Raw genomic sequence first — 27392 nt, forward strand, 5'->3', positions numbered from 1 at the left:
CTGACCCACTAACTTTAATGTCATTATCACATCCCATTTGTGATTCAGCTGTTATTTAACGCTGACCCACTAACTTTACTGTCACTAGTTCACCCCGTTTGATATTCAGCTGTTATTAAACGCTGACCCACTAACTTTACTGTCACTTTTTCACCCCATTTGAGATTCAACTGATTTTTCACGCTGATCCACTAACTTTACTGTCACTATTTCACCCCGTTTGAGATTCAGCTGTTATTTAACGCTGACCCACTAACTTTACTGTTATTATTACATCCCATTTGTGATTCAGCTGTTTTTTAACGCTGACCCACTGCTGACCCACTAACTTTACTGTCACTTTTTCACCCCATTTGAGATTCAACTGATTTTTCACGCTGACTCACTAACTTTACTGTCACTTTTTCACCCCATTTGAGATTCAACTGATTTTTCACGCTGACCCACTAACTTTACTGTCACTATTTCACCCCGTTTGAGATTCAGCTGTTATTTAACGCTGACCCACTAACTTTACTGTCATTATCACATCACATTTGGGATTCAGCTGTTTTTTAACGCTGACCCACTAACTTTACTGTTATTATTACATCCTATTTGTGATTCAGCTGTTGTTTAACGCTGACCCACTAACTTTACTGTTATTATTACATCCCATTTGTGATTCAGCTGTTTTTTAACGCTGACCCACTAACTTTACTGTTATTATTACATCCCATTTGTGATTCAGCTGTTTTTTAACGCAGACCCACTAACATTACTGTCACTATTTCTTCCCATTTACTTTCGGCTGATTTTTAACGCTGACTCACTAACTTTAATGTCATTATCACATCCCATTTGGGATTCAGCTGTTTTTTAACGCTGACCCACTAACTTTACTGTTATTATTACATCCCATTTGTGATTCAGCTGATTTTTAACGCTGACCCACTAACTTTACTGTCATTATCACATCCCATTTGGGATTCAGCTGTTTTTTAACGCTGACCCACTAACTTTACTGTTATTATTACATCCCATTTGTGATTCAGCTGATTTTTAACGCTGACCCACTACCTTTATTGTCATTATCACATCCCATTTGGGGTTCAGCTGTTTTTCAACGCTGACCCACTAACTTTACTGTTATTATTACATCCCATTTGTGATTCAGCTGTTTTTTAACGCTGACCCACTAACGTTACTGTTATTATTACATCCCATTTGTGATTCAGCTGATTTTTAATGCTGACCCACTAACTTTAATGTCACTATTTCTTGGCATTTACTTTCGGCTGATTTTTAACGCTGACCCACTAACTTCAATGTCATTATCACATCCCATTTGGGATTCTGCTGTTATTTAACGCTGACCCACTAACTTTACTGTCACTATTTCACCCCGTTTGAGATTCAGCTGTTCTTAACCCTTACGAGGTGGGGCCATATTTTTCAGAATTGACCTTCACTTTTCAAATTCTCACCGTGACCCCACCAGGACTTGAATCTGGGCCGTTCCAGTTTAAAAGTGGGCGGAGTATAGCCCTCTACCGATTCCACCCTTGATCGACACCCCATGACATGCCTGAGGTTTTTTAATAAGTTTAAATAAACAAGCTTTTCCCCCCAAAAGATCTCTCTCTTTCTCAATTATCAAGACTGACCCTCAGGATGCCATCAGAGAGAGGAACATGGTGCTTCAGTGCGTAGCCACTGTTGCCTGGTTTCAAACAAGCCGTCAACCATGGTTGTAAACCGCGAGGTTTGTCAGATATCTAAAAATGGGAAATACATATAAAATTTACAAATGGGCGTGGTCAGTGAGTGGTCATCAAGGTCAAGTTCATGATCAAGACTCAATCGGCCCTTACAGTCCGGTTTATGGCATAAAACAACGCGATATGCTTTCTTTTGTCATATCCAAACCATTTGCAGGCATAGTAAAACTGTCTGTGACTCATATGCCGGCTGAATTTGCACTTGAACTTGACCTAGATCTTTAAAATCACTGAAGCGTGACCAAAATTCACAAATCTCCCTCAGACAACTCTCCAAAAAACATTTTGATGTTTGAAACGGTGAAAATTTACACAGAAAACCGTACCTATCGACTTCTGATGTTCTGGCAGATTTTCCGACAATATTTCCCACTCGGAAAATATCCGGAAGTTTTAGGTTATAACCATATTTTATTTTTAATTTTTTGTTTATTTTTACAAACCAAAATTTTTGATCAAGGTACCAAATACACCGGAAAAGACTCGGCTTTACAAAAAACGTAGTACCCGATGTCTAGGGCGTGTCAACATAGAGAAATCGGTGTCGGAGACATGCCATATCATATATGATACGCCCACCTCGTAAGGGTTAAACGCTGACCCACTAACTTTAATGTCAATATCTCATCCCATTTGGGATTCAGCTGATTTTTAACGCTGACCCACTAACTTTATTGTCATTATTACATCCCATTTGGGATTCAGCTGTATTTTAACGCTGACCCACTTACTTTACTGTCACTATTTCACCCCGTTTGAGATTCAGCTGTTATTAAAAGCTGACCCACTAACTTTATTGTCATTATTACATCCCATTTGTGATTCAGCTGTTTTTTAACGCTGACCCACTAACTTTACTGTTATTATTACATCCCATTTGTGATTCAGCTGTTTTTTAACGCTGACCCACTAACTTTAATGTCATTATCACATCCCATTTGTGATTCAGCTGTATTTTAACGCTGACCCACTAACTTTACTGTCATTATTTCACTCCATTCGTGATTCAGCTGTTATTTAACGCTGACCCACTAACTTTACTGTCACTAGTTCACCCCGTTTGAGATTCAGCTGTTATTAAACGCTGACACACTAACTTCACTGTCACTTTTTCACCCCATTTGAGATTTAACTGATTTTTCACGCTGACCCACTAACTTTACTGTCACTATTTCACCCCGTTTGAGATTCAGCTGTTATTTAACGCTGACCCACTAACTTTACTGTCACTATTTCACCCCGTTTGAGATTCAGCTATTCTTAAACGCTGACCCACTAACTTTAATGTCATTATCACATCCCATTTGTGATTCAGCTGTTATTTAACGCTGACCCACTAACTTTAATGTCATTATCACATCCCATTTGTGATTCAGCTGTTATTGAACGCTGACCCACTAACTTTACTGTCACTAGTTCACCCCGTTTGAGATTCAGCTGTTATTAAACGCTGACCCACTAACTTTACTGTCACTTTTTCACCCCATTTGAGATTCAACTGATTTTTCACGCTGACCCACTAACTTTACTGTCACTATTTCACCCCGTTTGAGATTCAGCTGTTATTTAACGCTGACCCACTAACTTTACTGTCACTATTTCACCCCGTTTGAGATTCAGCTATTCTTAAATGCTGACCCACTAACTTTAATGTCATTATCACATCCCATTTGTGATTCAGCTGTTATTTAACGCTGACCCACTAACTTTAATGTCATTATCACATCCCATTTGTGATTCAGCTGTTATTTAACGTTGACCCACTGACTTTAATGTCATTATCTCATCCCATTGGTGATTCAGCTGATTTTTTACGCTGACCCACTAACTTTACTGTCACTATTTCACCCCATTCGTGATTCAGCTGTTATTTAACGCTGACCCACTAACTTTACTGTCACTATTTCACCGCGTTTGAGATTCAGCTATTCTTAAACGTTGACCCACTAACTTTAATGTCATTATCACATCCCATTTGTGATTCAGCTGTTATTTAACGCTGACCCACTAACTTTAATGTCATTATCACATCCCATTTGTGATTCACCTGTTTTTTAACGCTGACCCACTAACTTTACTGTCATTATTACATCCCATTTGTGATTCAGCTGATTTTTAACGCTGACCCACTAACTTTATTGTCATTATTACATCCCATTTGTGATTCAGCTGTTTTTTAACGCTGACCCACTAACTTTACTGTTATTATTACATCCCATTTGTGATTCAGCTGTTTTTTAACGCTGATCCACTAACTTTACTGTTATTATTACATCCCATTTGTGATTCAGCTGTTTTTTAACGCTGACCCACTGCTGACCCACTAACTTTACTGTCACTTTTTCACCCCATTTGAGATTCAACTGATTTTTCACGCTGACCCACTAACTTTACTGTCACTATTTCACCCCGTTTGAGATTCAGCTGTTATTTAACGCTGACCCACTAACTTTACTGTCACTATTTCACCCCGTTTGAGATTCAGCTGTTATTAAAAGCTGACCCACTAACTTTACTGTCATTATTACATCCCATTTCGGATTCAGCGTTTTTTTAACGCATACCCACTAACTTTGCTGTCATTATTACATCCCATTTTTGAGTCAGCTGATTTTTAACGCTGACCCACTAACTTTATTGTCATTATTACATCCCATTTCGGATTCAGCGTTTTTTTAACGCATACCCACTAACTTTGCTGTCATTATTACATCCCATTTTTGAGTCAGCTGATTTTTAACGCTGACCCACTTACTTTACTGTCACTATTTCACCCCGTTTGAGATTCAGCTGTTATTAAAAGCTGACCCACTAACTTTAATTTGATTATCACATCCCATTTGTGAGTCAGCTGATTTTTAACGCTGACCCACTTACTTTACTGTCACTATTTCACCCCGTTTGAGATTCAGCTGTTATTAAAAGCTGACCCACTAACTTTAATTTGATTATCACATCCCATTCGTGATTCAGCTGATTTTTAACGCAGACCCACTTACTTTACTGTCACTATTTCACCCCGTTTGAGATTCAGCTGTTCTTGAACGCTGACCCACTAACTTTACTGTCATTATTACATCCCATTTGTGATTCAGCTGATTTTTAACGCTGACCCACTAACTTTACTGTTATTATTACATCCCATTTGTGATTCAGCTGTTTTTTAACGCTGACCCACTAACTTTACTGTCAATATTTCACCCCGTTTGAGATTCAGCTGTTATTAAAAGCTGACCCACTAACTTTAATTTGATTATCACATCCCATTCGTGATTCAGCTGATTTTTAACGCAGACCCACTTACTTTACTGTCACTATTTCACCCCGTTTGAGATTCAGCTGTTCTTGAACGCTGACCCACTAACTTTACTGTCATTATTACATCCCATTTGTGATTCAGCTGCTTTTTAACGCTGACCCACTAACTTTACTGTTAATATTACATCCCATTTGTGATTCAGCTGTTTTTTAACGCTGACCCACTAACTTTAATGTCATTATCACATCCCATTTGTGATTCAGCTGTTTTTTAACGCTGACCCACTAACTTTACTGTCATTATTTCACTCCATTCGTGATTCAGCTGTTATTTAACGCTGACCCACTAACTTTACTGTCACTAGTTCACCCCGTTTGAGATTCAGCTGTTATTAAACGCTGACCCACTAACTTTACTGTCACTTTTTCACCCCATTTGAGATTCAACTGATTTTTCACGCTGACCCACTAACTTTACTGTCACTATTTCACCCCGTTTGAGATTCAGCTGTTATTTAACGCTGACCCACTAACTTTACTGTCACTATTTCACACCGTTTGAGATTCAGCTATTCTTAAACGCTGACCCACTAACTTTAATGTCATTATCACATCCCATTTGTGATTCAGCTGTTATTTAACGCTGACCCACTAACTTTAATGTCATTATCACATCCCATTTGTGATTCAGCTGTTATTTAACGCTGACCCACTAACTTTACTGTCACTAGTTCACCCCGTTTGAGATTCAGCTGTTATTAAACGCTGACCCACTAACTTTACTGTCACTTTTTCACCCCATTTGATATTCAACTGATTTTTCACGCTGACCCACTAACTTTACTGTCACTATTTCACCCCGTTTGAGATTCAGCTGTTATTTAACGCTGATCCACTAACTTTACTGTTATTATTACATCCCATTTGTGATTCAGCTGTTTTTTAACGCTGACCCACTGCTGACCCACTAACTTTACTGTCACTTTTTCACCCCATTTGAGATTCAACTGATTTTTCACGCTGACCCACTAACTTTACTGTCACTATTTCACCCCGTTTGAGATTCAGCTGTTATTTAACGCTGACCCACTAACTTTACTGTCACTATTTCACCCCGTTTGAGATTTAGCTATTCTTAAACGCTGACCCACTAACTTTAATGTCATTATCACATCCCATTTGTGATTCAGCTGTTATTTAACGCTGACCCACTAACTTTAATGTCATTATCACATCCCATTTGTGATTCAGCTGTTTTTTAACGCTGACCCACTAACTTTACTGTCATTATTACATCCCATTTGTGATTCAGCTGATTTTTAACGCTGACCCACTAACTTTATTGTCATTATTACATCCCATTTGTGATTCAGCTGTTTTTTAACGCTGACCCACTAACTTTACTGTTATTATTACATCCCATTTGTGATTCAGCTGTTTTTTAACGCTGATCCACTAACTTTACTGTTATTATTACATCCCATTTGTGATTCAGCTGTTTTTTAACGCTGACCCACTGCTGACCCACTAACTTTACTGTCACTTTTTCACCCCATTTGAGATTCAACTGATTTTTCACGCTGACCCACTAACTTTACTGTCACTATTTCACCCCGTTTGAGATTCAGCTGTTATTTAACGCTGACCCACTAACTTTACTGTCACTATTTCACCCCGTTTGAGATTCAGCTGTTATTAAAAGCTGACCCACTAACTTTACTGTCATTATTACATCCCATTTCGGATTCAGCGTTTTTTTAACGCATACCCACTAACTTTGCTGTCATTATTACATCCCATTTTTGAGTCAGCTGATTTTTAACGCTGACCCACTAACTTTATTGTCATTATTACATCCCATTTCGGATTCAGCGTTTTTTTAACGCATACCCACTAACTTTGCTGTCATTATTACATCCCATTTTTGAGTCAGCTGATTTTTAACGCTGACCCACTTACTTTACTGTCACTATTTCACCCCGTTTGAGATTCAGCTGTTATTAAAAGCTGACCCACTAACTTTAATTTGATTATCACATCCCATTTGTGAGTCAGCTGATTTTTAACGCTGACCCACTTACTTTACTGTCACTATTTCACCCCGTTTGAGATTCAGCTGTTATTAAAAGCTGACCCACTAACTTTAATTTGATTATCACATCCCATTCGTGATTCAGCTGATTTTTAACGCAGACCCACTTACTTTACTGTCACTATTTCACCCCGTTTGAGATTCAGCTGTTCTTGAACGCTGACCCACTAACTTTACTGTCATTATTACATCCCATTTGTGATTCAGCTGATTTTTAACGCTGACCCACTAACTTTACTGTTATTATTACATCCCATTTGTGATTCAGCTGTTTTTTAACGCTGACCCACTAACTTTACTGTCAATATTTCACCCCGTTTGAGATTCAGCTGTTATTAAAAGCTGACCCACTAACTTTAATTTGATTATCACATCCCATTCGTGATTCAGCTGATTTTTAACGCAGACCCACTTACTTTACTGTCACTATTTCACCCCGTTTGAGATTCAGCTGTTCTTGAACGCTGACCCACTAACTTTACTGTCATTATTACATCCCATTTGTGATTCAGCTGCTTTTTAACGCTGACCCACTAACTTTACTGTTAATATTACATCCCATTTGTGATTCAGCTGTTTTTTAACGCTGACCCACTAACTTTAATGTCATTATCACATCCCATTTGTGATTCAGCTGTTTTTTAACGCTGACCCACTAACTTTACTGTCATTATTTCACTCCATTCGTGATTCAGCTGTTATTTAACGCTGACCCACTAACTTTACTGTCACTAGTTCACCCCGTTTGAGATTCAGCTGTTATTAAACGCTGACCCACTAACTTTACTGTCACTTTTTCACCCCATTTGAGATTCAACTGATTTTTCACGCTGACCCACTAACTTTACTGTCACTATTTCACCCCGTTTGAGATTCAGCTGTTATTTAACGCTGACCCACTAACTTTACTGTCACTATTTCACACCGTTTGAGATTCAGCTATTCTTAAACGCTGACCCACTAACTTTAATGTCATTATCACATCCCATTTGTGATTCAGCTGTTATTTAACGCTGACCCACTAACTTTAATGTCATTATCACATCCCATTTGTGATTCAGCTGTTATTTAACGCTGACCCACTAACTTTACTGTCACTAGTTCACCCCGTTTGAGATTCAGCTGTTATTAAACGCTGACCCACTAACTTTACTGTCACTTTTTCACCCCATTTGATATTCAACTGATTTTTCACGCTGACCCACTAACTTTACTGTCACTATTTCACCCCGTTTGAGATTCAGCTGTTATTTAACGCTGATCCACTAACTTTACTGTTATTATTACATCCCATTTGTGATTCAGCTGTTTTTTAACGCTGACCCACTGCTGACCCACTAACTTTACTGTCACTTTTTCACCCCATTTGAGATTCAACTGATTTTTCACGCTGACCCACTAACTTTACTGTCACTTTTTCACCCCATTTGAGATTCAACTGATTTTTCACGCTGACCCACTAACTTTACTGTCACTATTTCACCCCGTTTGAGATTCAGCTGTTATTTAACGCTGACCCACTAACTTTACTGTCATTATCACATCACATTTGGGATTCAGCTGTTTTTTAACGCTGACCCACTAACTTTACTGTTATTATTACATCCTATTTGTGATTCAGCTGTTGTTTAACGCTGACCCACTAACTTTACTGTTATTATTACATCCCATTTGTGATTCAGCTGTTTTTTAACGCTGACCCACTAACTTTACTGTTATTATTACATCCCATTTGTGATTCAGCTGTTTTTTAACGCAGACCCACTAACATTACTGTCACTATTTCTTCCCATTTACTTTCGGCTGATTTTTAACGCTGACTCACTAACTTTAATGTCATTATCACATCCCATTTGGGATTCAGCTGTTTTTTAACGCTGACCCACTAACTTTACTGTTATTATTACATCCCATTTGTGATTCAGCTGATTTTTAACGCTGACCCACTAACTTTACTGTCATTATCACATCCCATTTGGGATTCAGCTGTTTTTTAACGCTGACCCACTAACTTTACTGTTATTATTACATCCCATTTGTGATTCAGCTGATTTTTAACGCTGACCCACTACCTTTATTGTCATTATCACATCCCATTTGGGGTTCAGCTGTTTTTCAACGCTGACCCACTAACTTTACTGTTATTATTACATCCCATTTGTGATTCAGCTGTTTTTTAACGCTGACCCACTAACGTTACTGTTATTATTACATCCCATTTGTGATTCAGCTGATTTTTAATGCTGACCCACTAACTTTAATGTCACTATTTCTTGGCATTTACTTTCGGCTGATTTTTAACGCTGACCCACTAACTTCAATGTCATTATCACATCCCATTTGGGATTCTGCTGTTATTTAACGCTGACCCACTAACTTTACTGTCACTATTTCACCCCGTTTGAGATTCAGCTGTTCTTAACCCTTACGAGGTGGGGCCATATTTTTCAGAATTGACCTTCACTTTTCAAATTCTCACCGTGACCCCACCAGGACTTGAATCTGGGCCGTTCCAGTTTAAAAGTGGGCGGAGTATAGCCCTCTACCGATTCCACCCTTGATCGACACCCCATGACATGCCTGAGGTTTTTTAATAAGTTTAAATAAACAAGCTTTTCCCCCCAAAAGATCTCTCTCTTTCTCAATTATCAAGACTGACCCTCAGGATGCCATCAGAGAGAGGAACATGGTGCTTCAGTGCGTAGCCACTGTTGCCTGGTTTCAAACAAGCCGTCAACCATGGTTGTAAACCGCGAGGTTCGTCAGATATCTAAAAATGGGAAATACATATAAAATTTACAAATGGGCGTGGTCAGTGAGTGGTCATCAAGGTCAAGTTCATGATCAAGACTCAATCGGCCCTTACAGTCCGGTTTATGGCATAAAACAACGCGATATGCTTTCTTTTGTCATATCCAAACCATTTGCAGGCATAGTAAAACTGTCTGTGACTCATATGCCGGCTGAATTTGCACTTGAACTTGACCTAGATCTTTAAAATCACTGAAGCGTGACCAAAATTCACAAATCTCCCTCAGACAACTCTCCAAAAAACATTTTGATGTTTGAAACGGTGAAAATTTACACAGAAAACCGTACCTATCGACTTCTGATGTTCTGGCAGATTTTCCGACAATATTTCCCACTCGGAAAATATCCGGAAGTTTTAGGTTATAACCATATTTTATTTTTAATTTTTTGTTTATTTTTACAAACCAAAATTTTTGATCAAGGTACCAAATACACCGGAAAAGACTCGGCTTTACAAAAAACGTAGTACCCGATGTCTAGGGCGTGTCAACATAGAGAAATCGGTGTCGGAGACATGCCATATCATATATGATACGCCCACCTCGTAAGGGTTAAACGCTGACCCACTAACTTTAATGTCAATATCTCATCCCATTTGGGATTCAGCTGATTTTTAACGCTGACCCACTAACTTTATTGTCATTATTACATCCCATTTGGGATTCAGCTGTATTTTAACGCTGACCCACTTACTTTACTGTCACTATTTCACCCCGTTTGAGATTCAGCTGTTATTAAAAGCTGACCCACTAACTTTATTGTCATTATTACATCCCATTTGTGATTCAGCTGTTTTTTAACGCTGACCCACTAACTTTACTGTTATTATTACATCCCATTTGTGATTCAGCTGTTTTTTAACGCTGACCCACTAACTTTAATGTCATTATCACATCCCATTTGTGATTCAGCTGTATTTTAACGCTGACCCACTAACTTTACTGTCATTATTTCACTCCATTCGTGATTCAGCTGTTATTTAACGCTGACCCACTAACTTTACTGTCACTAGTTCACCCCGTTTGAGATTCAGCTGTTATTAAACGCTGACCCACTAACTTCACTGTCACTTTTTCACCCCATTTGAGATTTAACTGATTTTTCACGCTGACCCACTAACTTTACTGTCACTATTTCACCCCGTTTGAGATTCAGCTGTTATTTAACGCTGACCCACTAACTTTACTGTCACTATTTCACCCCGTTTGAGATTCAGCTATTCTTAAACGCTGACCCACTAACTTTAATGTCATTATCACATCCCATTTGTGATTCAGCTGTTATTTAACGCTGACCCACTAACTTTAATGTCATTATCACATCCCATTTGTGATTCAGCTGTTATTTAACGTTGACCCACTGACTTTAATGTCATTATCTCATCCCATTGGTGATTCAGCTGATTTTTTACGCTGACCCACTAACTTTACTGTCACTATTTCACCCCATTCGTGATTCAGCTGTTATTTAACGCTGACCCACTAACTTTACTGTCACTATTTCACCGCGTTTGAGATTCAGCTATTCTTAAACGTTGACCCACTAACTTTAATGTCATTATCACATCCCATTTGTGATTCAGCTGTTATTTAACGCTGACCCACTAACTTTAATGTCATTATCACATCCCATTTGTGATTCATCTGTTTTTTAACGCTGACCCACTAACTTTACTGTCATTATTACATCCCATTTGTGATTCAGCTGATTTTTAACGCTGACCCACTAACTTTATTGTCATTATTACATCCCATTTGTGATTCAGCTGTTTTTTAACGCTGACCCACTAACTTTACTGTTATTATTACATCCCATTTGTGATTCAGCTGTTTTTTAACGCTGATCCACTAACTTTACTGTTATTATTACATCCCATTTGTGATTCAGCTGTTTTTTAACGCTGACCCACTGCTGACCCACTAACTTTACTGTCACTTTTTCACCCCATTTGAGATTCAACTGATTTTTCACGCTGACCCACTAACTTTACTGTCACTATTTCACCCCGTTTGAGATTCAGCTGTTATTTAACGCTGACCCACTAACTTTACTGTCACTATTTCACCCCGTTTGAGATTCAGCTGTTATTAAAAGCTGACCCACTAACTTTACTGTCATTATTACATCCCATTTCGGATTCAGCGTTTTTTTAACGCATACCCACTAACTTTGCTGTCATTATTACATCCCATTTTTGAGTCAGCTGATTTTTAACGCTGACCCACTTACTTTACTGTCACTATTTCACCCCGTTTGAGATTCAGCTGTTATTAAACGCTGACCCACTAACTTTTACTGTCACTTTTTCACCCCATTTGAGATTCAACTGATTTTTCACGCTGACCCACTAACTTTACTGTCACTATTTCACCCCGTTTGAGATTCAGCTGTTATTTAACGCTGACCCACTAACTTTACTGTCACTATTTCACCCCGTTTGAGATTCAGCTATTCTTAAACGTTGACCCACTAACTTTAATGTCATTATCACATCCCATTTGTGATTCAGCTGTTATTTAACGCTGACCCACTAACTTTAATGTCATTATCACATCCCATTTGTGATTCAGCTGTTTTTTAACGCTGACCCACTAACTTTACTGTCATTATTACATCCCATTTGTGATTCAGCTGATTTTTAACGCTGACCCACTAACTTTATTGTCATTATTACATCCCATTTGTGATTCAGCTGTTTTTTAACGCTGACCCACTAACTTTACTGTTATTATTACATCCCATTTGTGATTCAGCTGTTTTTTAACGCTGATCCACTAACTTTACTGTTATTATTACATCCCATTTGTGATTCAGCTGTTTTTTAACGCTGACCCACTGCTGACCCACTAACTTTACTGTCACTTTTTCACCCCATTTGAGATTCAACTGATTTTTCACGCTGACCCACTAACTTTACTGTCACTATTTCACCCCGTTTGAGATTCAGCTGTTATTTAACGCTGACCCACTAACTTTACTGTCATTATTACATCCCATTTCGGATTCAGCGTTTTTTTAACGCATACCCACTAACTTTGCTGTCATTATTACATCCCATTTTTGAGTCAGCTGATTTTTAACGCTGACCCACTTACTTTACTGTCACTATTTCACCCCGTTTGAGATTCAGCTGTTATTAAAAGCTGACCCACTAACTTTAATTTGATTATCACATCCCATTTGTGAGTCAGCTGATTTTTTACGCTGACCCACTTACTTTACTGTCACTATTTCACCCCGTTTGAGATTCAGCTGTTATTAAAAGCTGACCCACTAACTTTATTGTCATTATTACATCCCATTTGTGAGTCAGCTGATTTTTTACGCTGACCCACTAACTTTACTGTTATTATTACATCCCATTTGTGATTCAGCTGTTTTTTAACGCTGACCCACTAACGTTACTGTTATTATTACATCCCATTTGTGATTCAGCTGATTTTTAATGCTGACCCACTAACTTTAATGTCACTATTTCTTGGCATTTACTTTCGGCTGATTTTTAACGCTGACCCACTAACTTCAATGTCATTATCACATCCCATTTGGGATTCTGCTGTTATTTAACGCTGACCCACTAACTTTACTGTCACTATTTCACCCCGTTTGAGATTCAGCTGTTCTTAACCCTTACGAGGTGGGGCCATATTTTTCAGAATTGACCTTCACTTTTCAAATTCTCACCGTGACCCCACCAGGACTTGAATCTGGGCCGTTCCAGTTTAAAAGTGGGCGGAGTATAGCCCTCTACCGATTCCACCCTTGATCGACACCCCATGACATGCCTGAGGTTTTTTAATAAGTTTAAATAAACAAGCTTTTCCCCCCAAAAGATCTCTCTCTTTCTCAATTATCAAGACTGACCCTCAGGATGCCATCAGAGAGAGGAACATGGTGCTTCAGTGCGTAGCCACTGTTGCCTGGTTTCAAACAAGCCGTCAACCATGGTTGTAAACCGCGAGGTTCGTCAGATATCTAAAAATGGGAAATACATATAAAATTTACAAATGGGCGTGGTCAGTGAGTGGTCATCAAGGTCAAGTTCATGATCAAGACTCAATCGGCCCTTACAGTCCGGTTTATGGCATAAAACAACGCGATATGCTTTCTTTTGTCATATCCAAACCATTTGCAGGCATAGTAAAACTGTCTGTGACTCATATGCCGGCTGAATTTGCACTTGAACTTGACCTAGATCTTTAAAATCACTGAAGCGTGACCAAAATTCACAAATCTCCCTCAGACAACTCTCCAAAAAACATTTTGATGTTTGAAACGGTGAAAATTTACACAGAAAACCGTACCTATCGACTTCTGATGTTCTGGCAGATTTTCCGACAATATTTCCCACTCGGAAAATATCCGGAAGTTTTAGGTTATAACCATATTTTATTTTTAATTTTTTGTTTATTTTTACAAACCAAAATTTTTGATCAAGGTACCAAATACACCGGAAAAGACTCGGCTTTACAAAAAACGTAGTACCCGATGTCTAGGGCGTGTCAACATAGAGAAATCGGTGTCGGAGACATGCCATATCATATATGATACGCCCACCTCGTAAGGGTTAAACGCTGACCCACTAACTTTAATGTCAATATCTCATCCCATTTGGGATTCAGCTGATTTTTAACGCTGACCCACTAACTTTATTGTCATTATTACATCCCATTTGGGATTCAGCTGTATTTTAACGCTGACCCACTTACTTTACTGTCACTATTTCACCCCGTTTGAGATTCAGCTGTTATTAAAAGCTGACCCACTAACTTTATTGTCATTATTACATCCCATTTGTGATTCAGCTGTTTTTTAACGCTGACCCACTAACTTTACTGTTATTATTACATCCCATTTGTGATTCAGCTGTTTTTTAACGCTGACCCACTAACTTTAATGTCATTATCACATCCCATTTGTGATTCAGCTGGATTTTAACGCTGACCCACTAACTTTACTGTCATTATTTCACTCCATTCGTGATTCAGCTGTTATTTAACGCTGACCCACTAACTTTACTGTCACTAGTTCACCCCGTTTGAGATTCAGCTGTTATTAAACGCTGACCCACTAACTTCACTGTCACTTTTTCACCCCATTTGAGATTTAACTGATTTTTCACGCTGACCCACTAACTTTACTGTCACTATTTCACCCCGTTTGAGATTCAGCTGTTATTTAACGCTGACCCACTAACTTTACTGTCACTATTTCACCCCGTTTGAGATTCAGCTATTCTTAAACGCTGACCCACTAACTTTAATGTCATTATCACATCCCATTTGTGATTCAGCTGTTATTTAACGCTGACCCACTAACTTTAATGTCATTATCACATCCCATTTGTGATTCAGCTGTTATTTAACGTTGACCCACTGACTTTAATGTCATTATCTCATCCCATTGGTGATTCAGCTGATTTTTTACGCTGACCCACTAACTTTACTGTCACTATTTCACCCCATTCGTGATTCAGCTGTTATTTAACGCTGACCCACTAACTTTACTGTCACTATTTCACCGCGTTTGAGATTCAGCTATTCTTAAACGTTGACCCACTAACTTTAATGTCATTATCACATCCCATTTGTGATTCAGCTGTTATTTAACGCTGACCCACTAACTTTAATGTCATTATCACATCCCATTTGTGATTCATCTGTTTTTTAACGCTGACCCACTAACTTTACTGTCATTATTACATCCCATTTGTGATTCAGCTGATTTTTAACGCTGACCCACTAACTTTATTGTCATTATTACATCCCATTTGTGATTCAGCTGTTTTTTAACGCTGACCCACTAACTTTACTGTTATTATTACATCCCATTTGTGATTCAGCTGTTTTTTAACGCTGATCCACTAACTTTACTGTTATTATTACATCCCATTTGTGATTCAGCTGTTTTTTAACGCTGACCCACTGCTGACCCACTAACTTTACTGTCACTTTTTCACCCCATTTGAGATTCAACTGATTTTTCACGCTGACCCACTAACTTTACTGTCACTATTTCACCCCGTTTGAGATTCAGCTGTTATTTAACGCTGACCCACTAACTTTACTGTCACTATTTCACCCCGTTTGAGATTCAGCTGTTATTAAAAGCTGACCCACTAACTTTACTGTCATTATTACATCCCATTTCGGATTCAGCGTTTTTTTAACGCATACCCACTAACTTTGCTGTCATTATTACATCCCATTTTTGAGTCAGCTGATTTTTAACGCTGACCCACTTACTTTACTGTCACTATTTCACCCCGTTTGAGATTCAGCTGTTATTAAACGCTGACCCACTAACTTTTACTGTCACTTTTTCACCCCATTTGAGATTCAACTGATTTTTCACGCTGACCCACTAACTTTACTGTCACTATTTCACCCCGTTTGAGATTCAGCTGTTATTTAACGCTGACCCACTAACTTTACTGTCACTATTTCACCCCGTTTGAGATTCAGCTATTCTTAAACGTTGACCCACTAACTTTAATGTCATTATCACATCCCATTTGTGATTCAGCTGTTATTTAACGCTGACCCACTAACTTTAATGTCATTATCACATCCCATTTGTGATTCAGCTGTTTTTTAACGCTGACCCACTAACTTTACTGTCATTATTACATCCCATTTGTGATTCAGCTGATTTTTAACGCTGACCCACTAACTTTATTGTCATTATTACATCCCATTTGTGATTCAGCTGTTTTTTAACGCTGACCCACTAACTTTACTGTTATTATTACATCCCATTTGTGATTCAGCTGTTTTTTAACGCTGATCCACTAACTTTACTGTTATTATTACATCCCATTTGTGATTCAGCTGTTTTTTAACGCTGACCCACTGCTGACCCACTAACTTTACTGTCACTTTTTCACCCCATTTGAGATTCAACTGATTTTTCACGCTGACCCACTAACTTTACTGTCACTATTTCACCCCGTTTGAGATTCAGCTGTTATTTAACGCTGACCCACTAACTTTACTGTCATTATTACATCCCATTTCGGATTCAGCGTTTTTTTAACGCATACCCACTAACTTTGCTGTCATTATTACATCCCATTTTTGAGTCAGCTGATTTTTAACGCTGACCCACTTACTTTACTGTCACTATTTCACCCCGTTTGAGATTCAGCTGTTATTAAAAGCTGACCCACTAACTTTAATTTGATTATCACATCCCATTTGTGAGTCAGCTGATTTTTTACGCTGACCCACTTACTTTACTGTCACTATTTCACCCCGTTTGAGATTCAGCTGTTATTAAAAGCTGACCCACTAACTTTATTGTCATTATTACATCCCATTTGTGATTCAGCTGTTTTTTAACGCTGACCCACTAACTTTACTGTTAATATTACATCCCATTTGTGATTCAGCTGTTTTTTAACGCTGACCCACTAACTTTAATGTCATTATCACATCCCATTTGTGATTCAGCTGTATTTTAACGCTGACCCACTAACTTTACTGTCATTATTTCACTCCATTCGTGATTCAGCTGTTATTTAACGCTGACCCACTAACTTTACTGTCACTAGTTCACCCCGTTTGAGATTCAGCTGTTATTAAACGCTGACCCACTAACTTCACTGTCACTTTTTCACCCCATTTGAGATTTAACTGATTTTTCAAGCTGACCCACTAACTTTACTGTCACTATTTCACCCCGTTTGAGATTCAGCTGTTATTTAACGCTGACCCACTAACTTTACTGTCACTATTTCACCCCGTTTGAGATTCAGCTATTCTTAAACGCTGACCCACTAACTTTAATGTCATTATCACATCCCATTTGTGATTCAGCTGTTATTTAACGCTGACCCACTAACTTTAATGTCATTATCATATCCCATTTGTGATTCAGCTGTTATTTAACGCTGACCCACTAACTTTACTGTCACTAGTTCACCCCGTTTGAGATTCAGCTGTTATTAAACGCTGACCCACTAACTTTACTGTCACTTTTTCACCCCATTTGAGATTCAACTGATTTTTCACGCTGACCCACTAACTTTACTGTCACTATTTCACCCCGTTTGAGATTCAGCTGTTATTTAACGCTGACCCACTAACTTTACTGTCACTATTTCACCCCGTTTGAGATTCAGCTATTCTTAAACGCTGACCCACTAACTTTAATGTCATTATCACATCCCATTTGTGATTCAGCTGTTATTTAACGCTGACCCACTAACTTTAATGTCATTATCACATCCCATTTGTGATTCAGCTGTTATTTAACGTTGACCCACTGACTTTAATGTCATTATCTCATCCCATTGGTGATTCAGCTGATTTTTTACGCTGACCCACTAACTTTACTGTCACTATTTCACCCCATTCGTGATTCAGCTGTTATTTAACGCTGACCCACTAACTTTACTGTCACTATTTCACCGCGTTTGAGATTCAGCTGTTATTAAACGCTGACCCACTAACTTTTACTGTCACTTTTTCACCCCATTTGAGATTCAACTGATTTTTCACGCTGACCCACTAACTTTACTGTCACTATTTCACCCCGTTTGAGATTCAGCTGTTATTTAACGCTGACCCACTAACTTTACTGTCACTATTTCACCCCGTTTGAGATTCAGCTATTCTTAAACGTTGACCCACTAACTTTAATGTCATTATCACATCCCATTTGTGATTCAGCTGTTATTTAACGCTGACCCACTAACTTTAATGTCATTATCACATCCCATTTGTGATTCAGCTGTTTTTTAACGCTGACCCACTAACTTTACTGTCATTATTACATCCCATTTTTGATTCAGCTGATTTTTAACGCTGACCCACTAACTTTATTGTCATTATTACATCCCATTTGTGATTCAGCTGTTTTTTAACGCTGACCCACTAACTTTACTGTTATTATTACATCCCATTTGTGATTCAGCTGTTTTTTAACGCTGATGTTTACGATTGTCCATTCATTGTTTTCCCTGATTTTCGTTGCGCAATTTAATTGTAGCAATGTTAATTATTAGTAATCTTCTTTATCGCGTCCTTTCAGTTGGGGTATATAAAGCGTCTGTTGGAACATTTTCAGTTGGATATTTTGGATGACTCTTAATTAATTGTAAATCCTGCTCTGTACTCGTCACGTTTGGACAATACAGTTCTTCAGTATTTAACATTGGAGTGCCAGACAGTTGAATTGCAATAGTTTTGTGTCAAGATATCTCCAGATTAGAAAGGCTTCTGCGCCTGGAAATCGGCAATCAAAGCCGCGCAGAAACAATTTACAATTAATTACCACCGATTGAAGGATACCTAGCAAGCGTGTACGCTACATTCAAGACCACGTTGTGCTTGGGACCTTCAACATAACGGACGATTCATTCGTAGGATTCAACAACTGAAGTTTGTTTAAGAGGATCGGAGCAATTTAAATTACGTAGTGTTCACAATTCAGCGATATGTCTCTTCATCATTCGCTGTCTGACGGGAAACCGCAATTGCAATGTGCTGTCACATTTAAGGTTATCTCGAAGATGACGGTAGAAGAGCTTCGCAACGAACTCTCTAGTTTGAATGAGCCGATCTTGGGGACAAAAGCCCTTCTTGTCGAAAGATTGAAGAAAGCGCGTGAAGCGAAGGTACAAGAAAAGTTGGACAAATCTGAAACCTCGAATCAGTCGGCGGCGCTTGATCACTCAGCCTCAGCTTCACCTCTTTTCTCCCCGCTTAAGCAAGGTGCGTCTAGTGACATGATGCTTCTCTTTACTATGATGCAACAGCAGCAGGAAGCCGCAGAACGAAGATTTCAGCTTCAACAGGAAGCCGCTGAAAAGCGTTTTCTATTACAACTGGAAGAATCGCGTGAAAGAGCAAAAGAGGAACGGCACAACCTTACAACATTTATGGCAGACGTCAAGAAGACAGCCGAAGAAAAGGAGAAGTCTTCAACTAGCTCGGAATCGAAGCCACCCGAAGTGATTTCGAAACGCTTCCGTCGAATGCATAAGGAACTTCTGGAGCTTTTACAGACTCTTGACCTGAAATGCACCAACTCGCATTCAATTGAAGAGATTCAGGTGTACGTAAGGTCCGCGGAACTGTCAATGGCCGATCTGAAATCGTACGTCGATTCGAAGATAGATTCGTTGGAGGAAGATGGCACAAAATCTGAAATATCGAAGGGCTTCAGAGAATCGTCGCAAGTTTATTTAGCGACAATCCCAGTCGCAAAAACCCGGCTTAACGAACTGATATCTTTAGATAAAGCAGACAAGGCAGCCGGAAGTTTGCCAAGCGGAGTGACCCCACCTTCGTTCTATGGCGATGTCCTCAGCTTTCCCACGTTCTGGGAGTCCTTCGAACCTCTCGTTCACAATAACCCTAAGGTGAGTAAGTTCTACAAGATGACTTATCTCAAAACTTCTATGAAGGGTTCCGCCTCCGGTGTACTCAACGGTTTCCCATCGATCGCAAGCAACTATGAAGCCGCAATTGATGCAATATTGAAGAGATATGGCCGAAGTCAAGTCATCGTCCGCAGCTATATTAAGGATCTCTTGGATGGACGGAAAGTTGATTGCGAAATCGGTAAAATACGTGGTTTGCTTGATCGAGCAACTGCCAAGAGAACAGTTCTCTCACAGCACGATATTAAATGGGATCAAATATTCACCCAGGTGCTCGAATCTCAGTTGCCGGCAAAATTGCATGAGCGCTGGATGCGCAAAATTAGTCCTTTGTTGGAAACTGACGAAATAGCCACTTCTGATTTGTTTTTCGATTTTCTCGCGACAGAGATAGCAACGATGGAGACTATAAAGAACGCAAGTCATAGGCCAACGGACGACAAATCGGAGAAGCAATCGAAGACCAAGCAGAGCGACAATCAATTCTCTGCGCAGTCATTAGTGACTCAATCAGTTCCCTTGCTGTCGTGTCCATATTGCAGTAATGCTCACCGTCTTGAAACCTGTAAACGATTTCTTCAGTTATCAGCGGAAAAGCGCATGGCAGATCTAATTTCTAAACCCGGTAAAGTATGTTTCAGATGCCTCTCTACAAAGGGAGAAGACGGACACCCGAAGCATTTTTACCAATGTAAATCCAGATGTGCTGTGACGAATTGTGGTCAACCTCATCACGAGCTTTTGCACGTCGGCGACACACCTCAACGTACCAAGGCGATGGTTTCGACAATTCCGATGGCGACCAGTTTTCGCGACAGTGAGATTCTCACCATGCTTCCTACAGCCCAGACTCTGGTAAAAGTATGCGTGTCCGAGTTGCGTTTGATTCTCTGTCTCAGAAAAGTTTCATCACTGGTAGAGTAGCAGAGTATCTCGAGCTTCCTACTATTCAAAGTGATTTATTGAATGTTAGTGGCTTTGGAGGTTCATCAGCATCAAACATCATGGATCTTGTACAGTTCAAATTATCGCCTTTGTATCAAAATAATGATCCAGTTACAATTCAGGCGTATGTCCAACAGGGGATAATTTGTACACCATTGGATCGGACCGTATTGAGATCAGATCAAGTCGATCACCTCGATGGATTGCAACTGGCTGATCCTCTACCCCGGGATGAAGGTACAGTGGACGTTTTAATTGGTGGACGTTACTACTTCTCCTTGATGCAAGGGTCAGTGATTTGTCCAGAAATTCCAGAGACCGCTCCGTTTGCCATTGAAACCATTTTCGGATGGGTTTTAGCTGGGCCTTACTCGCGAAATTCGACTGGTTTTGACATTCCCTCAAATTGCCTACTTACTAAAATTTCTATGAACGTCTCTGAGCCAGATTTAGGTTCGTGGAAGGAGTTGGACAGGAAACTCGAACGGTTTTGGAGTCAAGATTCAATCGGGCTCGTGGATATTGATGCTGTATAGACCGCTAAGGAAACCGATGCAATTGAACAATTCAACAGGTCAGTAACATTCGATGGCGAAAAATATTCAGTCTCTCTACCATTCAAGAGGGATGCAATCGCATTGAAATCCAATTATAAAGAGGCTTATTCACGTTTAATGGCTATTGAGAAATCCTTGCGTAGAAAGCCTGATAGATTGGAGAGTTACGATCGGGCAATCACGGAGTACCAATCAAATGGTTTTGCACGAAAATTGAGTCAAGACGAGATGGCAGTAATTCAATCCCTTTCGCATTATTTTGTTCCTCACCACCCCGTGTTTCGTGAGGATAGTTGTTCAACAAAATTGCGGGTCGTTTTTGACGCAAGTGCTAAAACTGAGAACGGTCACTCATTAAACGATTGTCTATTGAAAGGTCCGAATCTGCTACCAGATATCGGTCAGGTATTGCTACGTTTTCGTACTCATCGAGTAGCATTGAATGGTGATATTCGCAAAATGTTTTGTCAAACTGCCATAGCACATGATCATCAACGGTATCAGTTGTATCTTTGGAGAAATTGCGACCCACAAAGGGCACCTGACGTTTACGTTATGGAAAGGGTCATGTTTGGCATTTCGTCCAGTCCATTTCTTGCGATACAAACGATTCATCACCATGCTAATTCAGCTATAATGGTAGAAAATTTCGGTCACAACTTTGCAGAACTAATTAAGAAAAACATGTACGTGGACGATATCCATATCGGTGGAGATTGCGTTGAGGATGTTGCCAGACAACAGCGCAATTTGGTTGATTTCTTTAAGAGCGGTGGCTGGACTTTGGTTAAATTTGCCTCTAACAGTCGAGAATTAATGGATCGCATTCCTGAGGAAGCGCGATTACCCAATTGTGATTTAGATCTCGGCGACAGCAATTTAGGTGAAGCTTCGTCTCTCGGGTTAAGGTGGTGTACTACTGATGACACGATGTACTGCAACGTCAAGCCCAAGATGTGCGAGCAGGAAACCAACGTCACGAAGCGAACCATGCTCAGCAAACTGAGTCAGATATATGATGTTTTTGGCTTCTTTTCAGCATATGTCGTACGTGCCAAAATATTGCTGCAAGAAGTTTGGAAGAAACAATACGAATGGGACGAACCAGTGGATGACGACATAGCTATGAAGTTTCGACAGTGGATTGATGACTTGGCTGTGCTCAATTCAATCAAAATCCCTCGGTACATTTTCTCTGGATTAACATCAGTGAAAAGTGTGCAGCTTCACGGATTTGCCGACGCTTCCGAGCAAGCATATGGAGCAGTTGTGTACGTGCGAGCAGAAGATGATCAAGGTAACGTTCATATTCAATACTTGATCGCTAAAACCCGAGTCGCCCCGTTGAAATCCGTTTCGGTTGCTAGACTTGAATTGATGGCTGCTCATAGTTTAGCGAAATTGGTCAAATATGTCCTCAACGCATGGGATTCGCACGTCGAGTGTGATCAGATTCATTTGTGGGTTGATTCCGAAATAACGCTTGCCTGGATTGCTAAGCCAAGCTTCCACTGGAAGACATTCGTTCGCAATCGCGTGCAAGAAATTCACGATCTCGTTTCACCCGACGTGTGGAGATACTGTCCCGGTGTCGATAACCCTGCGGATATGCACAGTCGGGGGGTGAGTCTTAAATTTATCAAAGACAGTTCAAAGTATTGGTTTGGACCTTCTTGGCTCTCGGAAGGCAGTTCGAATTGGCCAAAGAAATCAAAATTAGAACATTCCCTTGATGACGTGAAATTCGAGATTGCCGCAAAGCACGTGCTACTAACGAAAACTGAGACTTCAATTCCGTTCTATGAAAGCAAGTTTAGCAGTTACTCGAAAATTGTTCGCGTTACAGCTAGAATTCTGCGATGGAAGAATCGTGATTTTGACAAACTTGATCCAGATTGCGAAAAAAACTTCATAGGGCCCAACGAATTCAAATTGGCGGAGGTGCACCTGTTTCGTTTGATACAAAGGTCTAGATTTGCTGCTTCATTTGAACAGTTGGAGGTTAGTAAAAATGTCCCAACCACCTGTCCCTTCCGAGACATGGATCCACGGCTCGAAACTGAACTCTCATTAATTGTCGCTGGAAATCGTCTGTGTATGTCGGAGTTGTCTGATTGTGCAAAGGCTCCCATTATTCTTCCAGCCAAGGAACCACTAATTGAAAAATTGATTTTGCATGTACACGAGGCAGCCGCTCATTCACCGCAAGACACGACGATCGCCATTCTACGGGAACGCTTTCACATCATTCACATTCGCAATGAAGTTCGTCGAGTTTTGCGCCAATGCGTGGTGTGTAGACATCACAACACGAAACATCTGCACCAAAAAATGGGTGTTCTCCCTTCGGAACGCGTTTGCATTTCTCCCGCTTTTTCACAGGTCGGTTTAGATTTTACAGGGCCTATTTACGTCAAGTCCTGTGGCGACCAGATGAAAAAGGCTTACATTTGTCTGTTTACGTGCCCTCATAGCAGGATGGTTCATCTCGAACTCACGAACGACATGACAACGGAGGAATTCTTGGCGGCTCTACAACGCATGATTAACAGACGAGGTTGGTGCAATGAAATCATTTGTGATAATCAGTTAACATTCAAGAAAGCTGAGAAGTTGCTGACGATATCAACGCGCGCCTCGCTCCGGAAGAAGTTGGAAGGCGAAACTTTGCAAAGGTTTCTCACTGATAACGGGATCGTCTGGAAATACATCACAGAGCGAGCACCCCATCGTGGCGCATTCTACGAACGGATGAATAGGTCGATAAAGGAGCCTCTACGAAAAGTTCTCGGTAAGGCCAAATTGACATTCTCCGAGCTGTATACTGTGTTAACAGATATTGAATGCGCCATGAATCAACGTCCGTTGACTTATCTGGGATCCGACCCGAGGAACGAACAAGCGCTTACACCCGCACATCTCGGTCGTCCGTTACGTCACCTCCCGAATTTCCCGGTCAAGTCTACTGTGAACGTTTCAAAACGGTTTCGCTACCTTCAGAACTTGCTGAAACACTTCTGGACTAGATGGACCAAGGAGTATTTGCCAACACTACTCCGCAGCAATAAATGGACTACAGAGCATTCCGTTCCAGAAGTCGGAGACGTCTGTCTTATTGCCGATGAAGGGTATTCCCGCTCGAACTGGAAGACAGGAAAAGTAGTCGATGCGTACAGGAGTAGAGACGGTCTCATCCGAACTCTCAAGTTGAAAACTGCGCGTGGATTGGTCACGAGACCAATTCAGAAACTCCATTTGTTGGAGAAGTCGGTTGTTGGCTGAGATCAGCCAAGGGGGGGAGTGTTTACGATTGTCCATTCATTGTTTTCCCTGATTTTCGTTGCGCAATTTAATTGTAGCAATGTTAATTATTAGTAATCTTCTTTATCGCGTCCTTTCAGTTGGGGTATATAAAGCGTCTGTTGGAACATTTTCAGTTGGATATTTTGGATGACTCTTAATTAATTGTAAATCCTGCTCTGTACTCGTCACGTTTGGACAATACAGTTCTTCAGTATTTAACATTGGAGTGCCAGACAGTTGAATTGCAATAGTTTTGTGTCAAGATATCTCCAGATTAGAAAGGCTTCTGCGCCTGGAAATCGGCAATCAAAGCCGCGCAGAAACAGCTGATCCACTAACTTTACTGTTATTATTACATCCCATTTGTGATTCAGCTGTTTTTTAACGCTGACCCACTGCTGACCCACTAACTTTACTGTCACTTTTTCACCCCATTTGAGATTCAACTGATTTTTCACGCTGACCCACTAACTTTACTGTCACTATTTCACCCCGTTTGAGATTCAGCTGTTATTTAACGCTGACCCACTAACTTTACTGTCACTATTTCACCCCGTTTGAGATTTAGCTATTCTTAAACGCTGACCCACTAACTTTAATGTCAATATCACATCCCATTTGTGATTCAGCTGTTATTTAACGCTGACCCACTAACTTTAATGTCATTATCACATCCCATTTGTGATTCAGCTGTTTTTTAACGCTGACCCACTAACTTTACTGTCATTATTACATCCCATTTGTGATTCAGCTGATTTTTAACGCTGACCCACTAACTTTATTGTCAATATTACATCCCATTTGTGATTCAGCTGTTTTTTAACGCTGACCCACTAACTTTACTGTTACTATTACATCCCATTTGTGATTCAGCTGTTTTTTAACGCTGATCCACTAACTTTACTGTTATTATTACATCCCATTTGTGATTCAGCTGTTTTTTAACGCTGACCCACTAACTTTAATGTCATTATCACATCCCATTTGTGATTCAGCTGTTTTTTAATGCTGACCCACTAACTTTAATGTCATTATCACATCCCATTTGTGATTCAGCTGTTATTTAACGCCGACCCACTAACTTTACTGTTATTATTACATCCCATTTGTGATTCAGCTGTTTTTTAACGCTGACCCACTAACTTTAATGTCATTATCACATCCCATTTTTGATTCAGCTGTTATTTAACGCTGACCCACTAACTTTACTGTTATTATTACATCCCATTTGTGATTCAGCGGATTTTTAACGCTGACCCACTAACTTTATTGTCATTATTACATCCCATTTGTGATTCAGCTGATTTTTAACGCTGACCCACTAACTTTATTGTCATTATTACATCCCATTTCGGATTCAGCTTTTTTTTAACGCATACCCACTAACTTTGCTGTCAATATTACATCCCATTTTTGAGTCAGCTGATTTTTAACGCTGACCCACTTACTTTACTGTCACTATTTCACCCCGTTTGAGATTCAGCTGTTATTAAAAGCTGACCCACTAACTTTAATGTCATTATCACATCCCATTTGTGATTCAGCTGTTATTTAACGTTGACCCACTGACTTTAATGTCATTATCTCATCCCATTGGTGATTCAGCTGATTTTTTACGCTGACCCACTAACTTTACTGTCACTATTTCACCCCATTCGTGATTCAGCTGTTATTTAACGCTGACCCACTAACTTTACTGTCACTATTTCACCGCGTTTGAGATTCAGCTGTTATTAAACGCTGACCCACTAACTTTACTGTCACTTTTTCACCCCATTTGAGATTCAACTGATTTTTCACGCTGACCCACTAACTTTACTGTCACTATTTCACCCCGTTTGAGATTCAGCTGTTATTTAACGCTGACCCACTAACTTTACTGTCACTATTTCACCCCGTTTGAGATTCAGCTATTCTTAAACGTTGACCCACTAACTTTAATGTCATTATCACATCCCATTTGTGATTCAGCTGTTATTTAACGCTGACCCAATACCTTTAATGTCATTATCACATCCCATTTGTGCTTCAGCTGTTTTTTAACGCTGACCCACTAACTTTACTGTTATTATTACATCCCATTTGTGATTCAGCTGTTTTTTAACGCTGACCCACTAACTTTATTGTCATTATTACATCCCATTTGTGATTCAGCTGTTATTAAAAGCTGACCCACTAACTTTAATTTGATTATCACATCCCATTTGTGAGTCAGCTGATTTTTAACGCTGACCCACTTACTTTACTGTCACTATTTCACCCCGTTTGAGATTCAGCTG

At 39.7% G+C, this 27392-nt stretch overlaps 1 protein-coding gene across 1 annotated transcript; it reads left to right on the forward strand.

Moving 5' to 3' along the window:
• Positions 1-22446: 22446 nt before the first annotated feature.
• Positions 22447-25092, forward strand: LOC145440134 (uncharacterized). Its single transcript, XM_080317723.1, has one exon. The coding sequence runs from the start codon at positions 22447-22449 to the stop codon at positions 25090-25092; it is 2646 nt and encodes an 881-aa protein (XP_080173849.1).
• The last annotated feature ends 2300 nt before the right edge of the window (positions 25093-27392 follow it).

The sequence above is a fragment of the Botryllus schlosseri genome, chromosome 6 (assembly GCF_051294905.1).
Source record: "Botryllus schlosseri isolate E-star chromosome 6, Bs_hap1, whole genome shotgun sequence".
Classification (NCBI taxonomy): domain Eukaryota; kingdom Metazoa; phylum Chordata; class Ascidiacea; order Stolidobranchia; family Styelidae; genus Botryllus; species Botryllus schlosseri.